At 44.3% G+C, this 5794-nt stretch overlaps 1 protein-coding gene across 1 annotated transcript; it reads left to right on the top strand.

Annotated features, from left to right (window-relative positions):
• Positions 1-4083: 4083 nt before the first annotated feature.
• On the top strand, positions 4084-5091 carry C922_05470 (hypothetical protein; the record flags this gene model as incomplete). The annotated part of the gene is made up of 1 exon (XM_008821041.1): positions 4084-5091. The coding sequence occupies one exon, from the start codon at positions 4084-4086 to the stop codon at positions 5089-5091; it is 1008 nt and encodes a 335-aa protein (XP_008819263.1).
• Positions 5092-5794: the final 703 nt, after the last annotated feature.

The following is a 5794-nucleotide window of genomic DNA, read 5'->3' as shown; positions in this document are numbered from 1 at the left end:
ATATCCCAAACCGTTGTCAAGGAAGGGACGCCGACTAGGGGAGGCAAGGGGGGCCCCAAAAATAAGGCCATCAGTGCACCGCCTGAAACTACTAACCCATGACGAAAGTGTGCACCACCCGAAGCCGCAACTAAGAGGCCCTGACCAAAAGCTAGATCAAGGAAATAAACAAATAACTGCAATCCGATTAAACCCCTGAAGAAGCCGCCTGTACGTGAGCCAGGAGCCTGATAGATGGTTCCAGTAATGTTACTGTCTCCCAAAAGAAGAATAGCTGCAATATAGGGGGACCGGAGAACATTCCCAAAAGACAAACCAGAAGCGGCAACTGTATACCCTACAGGGACACAGGATAATTACAATAGGCAGAAGATTAAGTTGTTAGCAGGCCTCTAATAAAAGAATCAACTCTAAAGAAAATAGTGAAATAAACCCAACAATCAGAAAGTTATGGAAGCCAGGAGGAGGAGAGTAATAACTAGGGACAAGCCGAAATTGAGAGGGTGAAGTAGAAATCGGGAGAATACAGCTAAGCGACTCCTAAAAGGATTCAAGGAGTATCAATATTCCTGACCGACTCCTACAAGAGCAGGATGTCAAAACAGAGCATCCCAAACACGACTGCCCTAAGGAGAAACTAAATTAGAGATCAGAATTAGGGAAATAGACCAACAGGGAAGTGGGAGCACCAAGCAACAGCAAAATAATACCGAGACGGAGGGATGCAGGCAAAGAGAATTAGCCAATTTCCTCCCTAGAATCTCATTAGGGGAGTAACACTAAATATCCAGGATCAAGCCGGAATACTCTTGAAAGAAGGATACTCAATGAGAACACCCCCAAGTTAACAGTACATCAAAAACCCCAAAACAGCACGACTAAGGAAGTTGCAGAATAAAAACCAAGAAAGGAGAGATTAGAGAAGCATCAAATAAGTGGAAAATTACACCCACGCCTACAGAAGAGAACAAGTCTATGGTATCAACTCTGGATGTGTCTTCGAGGAAATTATATTCAAACCAGTAAAATTGATAATGAGTGGATGTATGCATTGATCTTAAACAAAAAAGAAGCTTGCAATGAGACTCCTCTTTCAAGGACGGAGAACAATGAAGCAGAAGAAAACAGAAAATCAGCCGAAGGAGTAGCAACAACAGGTGATCAAGGGCAGTAGTAGTCTTAAATATAGATTTAAAATCCTAAGAACCAGATTCATGTAAAAGGAATGCATTATAGAATGAGGAAAAAAGGAGGAAAAATCCAAGAGAGATACAATACGAAGGACAGGTAGCAATATGAAAGGAGGGTATTAGCAACGTGTTAAAGCAAGACGCTGAACCACGTCGGGACCAAAGAGAAGGAGGAAAGGGCAGGATCAAGTAAAGATGAAAATTCAAGGAACAATCAGCGCCTCCACCGAAAAAGGAGCCTAGCGTAATGATTGGAGGGCGAGTGCAAACCCTCAGGAGGAAGCAAGAGATGGGGCACCACAGCGACCAAAAGAAACTAAGCATTAGAAACAGCAAGATTCACTGTATCGGGTTGAACCGGAGCGAACATGCCACCTGGATTCAAATCGATGTATTCTCCTAACCGCCGTTAGAGACGGACAAGGCTCTCCAGAAAACTAGGAGCAGGACCGCAACTATAACAGAGAGGTAGTAAATAATATTCCCAAAACTCTCAAGGGATGAAGTAGCCCCTGTGAATCCTAACTCCAGAATCTTGAACCAAGCTTCCCAAAACAACAAGGACAGGTAGGAGATATTAAGATAAGGGAGGGGATAAATCTGCTGACACTCCCGGAGGCTATAGTAGCCGAAGTCAGTACGACGAAGTCTACCATAAAAAACCGATGCGTTGATTGAGCAAAACCTCTGGAGCCGAATAACCGGATCTACAGAATGAGCCTAAATTAACTAGGGACCCCTTATCCTTCAAGGAATAGATAAAAATGATGAAAACAACAACAGAGACTCCTGGAGGAGGGAGAATGAAATAACTCCTTTCAAAATAGTCTGAGAAAGTCGAAGGCAGTAACGACCGAATAAATTAAGTCTCCAACACGGAGGGTCTGAAGAATATCAGGGAGCCAAATAGGCTGTCCACTAGGGGAGAACGAACTTCATACCAACAAGAGTTGAGAGAAGGATAAATAAAGGAGGGGAACTTAATATGACATGATCCCTGACTCTTAATCCAAGAATAGGATAGGATGGTACAATCCTCCAATTTATCAGCACTAGTCAGGATAAACCCGAATTCAGCAAACGACCCCTCTCTAGTTCGAACAACTGGCCCCATACCAAGGTATAGGCTAAGGAAAAGATATAACAACCAACAAACTGAAAGTGAACCATTATCCCCATTCGAAGCGGAACAGGAAAATAAGACAACGAAACAAGTCTAGAAGATCTGTATGACTACACCAGTGATGTCAGTGGGGTATAATTAAATAATAATAAAAGCAGTCATCCAGGCATTATATAACGAGTAGGGGTAAGAACTAGTGGACCCAAAAAGCAGCTAAATGCTAAAGGTAAAGGGCAGACCCGAAGCACTATCGCCCCGAGACAGTACGACATAGTTATCAATAGGTAAGTATAACCGCAAGTCAAAGTGAAATATTTAAATAGAGAAGATACAGCCAAGTAATAAGGGTTAGAAAAAAGAATATCCCTGTCCCACAAGCATTCTCACGGACAATATAAGCAAAAAATAAGAAAGAAAAAGGACCCTCCAAGCCCGATCAAGGGAGGGACCCCCCCAAGAACGATAGTAGTATTCAATCCCCCTATAGTAAGTATCACCCACCCCGACACTGGGACGGAGAATAGCAGTCTAACAAAACCCCCTTCTAAAGTGAGATGAAGAAGGTATGACTACCCAGTAACATCAAATAAGTATGCTTAACTGGCTTAGGAGCGGGAAGAGAAGCAGTTACTGAACAGCGAAACCGTCGCCTCTGATTACTAAATAGGGTAAAGAATGAATGAGAAAATCTCCCTGGGCCCCAGTTCCCCAGCTCCCCAGCTGAAACAGAAGGATAGACAGGAGGTGGACAAAATCTAACGAGAGATCAAGCACAAAATCTTTCTCGAATATGAGGCAGGAAGAATTCTTATACAGAAAGTCTGTATAAACTCTTCCGGCAAAAATACCCCAACAGGGGGGAACCGCATAAGGACACGGCTGGAGCATCTAAGAGTCCACTTAATGCAGCAAAAACAGGCACATGAGACGATAGTTCATTGAACCAGAGAGAGAAGACATAAAGATAAACAGTCCAACCTCTTGCTCAACTCTGACTTCGTTTAACGGCGATTGAGCCTTAATATCTCATATAAGTCCTTAATAAGCCAAACGCGAGATACTATCTTGTGGAGATCTGAGAGGGAAGAGTGAAAATAAGCAGTGCAAATAATATGTACATCACCCAAAAAGAAAGATAAGTGAGGCCTAAGACGTCTATCAATATAAGACTGAGGGTCCTGAGCAGTCCCCTGAACTCATAGAACTGGGGAGGAAAATCAGAAGGAAGCACGTACAAGACGCACTGAATAGGAATAGAAGTGGCAGGACAGGCAATAAAATATATAAGTGAAGATACCATTATATCCCTCAGGAAATAAGAAGAACAGCACCAAACTTCGAAGGGGCAGGTGGGCACCCCCCCAGAAGAAGAAGCAAAGGGAGGGACGCCGCTAAAGGAAGCATTTATGGAAGGAAAGAAAGGGGTGATTAATGAGCATGAACTAGGGCCAAAGGTAGGGTCGCACCCCACAGGATTTAGGAAAATAATGAAAAGTCAGGAGATCTGATTGAGTAGCCACGGGACTCAGCAAAAAGACTTAATCACTCTTCTCCTACCGGCAAGAGAGGCAGGGGTGAAGGGAGGCAACTGGTTAGAAGAAATTCCAAAACGAGAATAGTGAGAGACTCCCGAGCGTGAATTGGTACAGCGGAAGCGGATAGAAGATAGGGGATTCTACAAAGTCTAAGATAGTTCTGATTATAAAGGGGCTTCCCTCCCCCAAGTATCAGCGCGTTCGGGAATAAAATCAGCCATCAAAATTAAAGAGGATGAGTTCAATTTTTGCGGGATATATGAAAGAGCTGATAGGAGCAGCTAGCAGAAGCGGAGAATGTCGCGACACGGACTCGAGGAGTCTAAGAATATGTGAGTTGTCACGAGACAAGAAGGAGAAGTTTGAAAATGTGTACGAATGGGATTATGAACACCACGGAAGATACCAAAACGTATCCAACGCAAAGGGCGTCTATTCCCTGAGCAGGAGCATATGTCTGGATATAGAAAGGTGGATAAGTGTATTAGAAATAAATCGAACGAGCAAGAAGCCGTATTCTTTGAGTGGGTGTGCATATACCGATTATAGAAAAGCAAAGGAGAAGGATGAGGAGGGAAGAAAGTGTATTCCAGAAAGAAAGAAGGTGGAATGGGAAAGGTTCAGGAGTCAGAGAGAAATACAACTATGGGGAGCCGAGGCAAGAGCACTAGTCGCTTGTATGGATATCGTCAAGATAATTCTGTTAGAGCTGGGTCTGACTGTTACAGGGAAAGAGGTGATTGACGACCAGAGCGAGACGACAAATTATTGTCAGAAAATATATGAGGGCTTAAGAGCTTGGGGTGGGGAGGAAATTGCAAGAAAAATAATGTCTCAATGGACCTTAACAACAGGCAGCAAAGAGGGAGGGCAGCCTGAGTACATTTTACCAGGGAGGGATCTGTATGAGATAGTGACTGAGAGTGTCTCTGGTTTGGATAAGGGGGATAAATCCTTACGATGTGATTGGCAAGAACAGGAAGCAACAGACAAAGGAGGTGAGGGGGGTGAGTATAAAACTTCAGTAGCAGAGGATCAGGGGGGGGCGCCACGTTCTGAAGTGCTTACGAAGATCCTGACAGCTTTCAGGGACGAGGGAGAGTTGAGTAAAAGGACCCAGGTGAGGAAAAGGAAGAGACTAACTCCTGGAGGAGGATATCTCAGGGGAGCCTTACATCAGTTGGGGGCAACCCGGAGCAGAGAGGCGAGTGAAGGTACACATATAACCCACTGTGGTGTTTAATATTTAATGCAGGAAATTCTGGACTGGGGGGAAAAGGATCAGGCGACAGTGGGTGGTATATGGGAAGGTATAGGAGCATTCCTGGGCGTAATATTCGGAGTCTGTGCTGGCTATGGCTCCTATCGGATATTTCGGAGAGGGCGACGCCATCAGGGTGGAGGCCGAGGAACGGGAATGAGAATAAGTGTATCGAGTCGGGGCAGGGGCTAAAGAGGGAGTGCGTGAGGTGTGATGCTGGATTGAGGGTTTAAGAGTTAGGATTCAGGGCTTGAAGTTTCTGGTTCTGCGTCTACGGTTTGGGGTTCTTGTTTAAGCTTTCTAGGATCGAGGTTGAAGGGTTCGCTTTCAAGGACTAGGGTTTATGGTTCAGTCGCAGGTGTTGCTTTTATCGTTTAGGGCTTAGGGTTAGGGTTCAGGCTTTAGGGGTTAGGCCTTAGGGTCTTTGGTCCTTGCTCTACGCTTTATAGTTCAATGTCCAGCATTTAGATTTCCGGGTTTAGCCCTCCGGGTTCACAATCGAGACTTCAGGGTTGTAGATAGCACTGTTTAGTATTTATTATTCAGTGTATTTGGTTTAGGTTTTACGCTTCAATCCTGATTGTTATTCCTTATGCTATATCTTTTGGGCCTTCGACTCAGGCTTGTTGCTTATGTGTTATTGTTCATTTTTTAGGGGTTCACGTTCTAGGATATTGGGCCTTCC

Source organism: Plasmodium inui (genome assembly GCF_000524495.1).
Source record: "Plasmodium inui San Antonio 1 unplaced genomic scaffold supercont1.77, whole genome shotgun sequence".
Taxonomy (NCBI): Eukaryota; Apicomplexa; class Aconoidasida; order Haemosporida; family Plasmodiidae; genus Plasmodium; species Plasmodium inui.
This window is presented reverse-complemented; position numbering and strand designations above follow the sequence as displayed.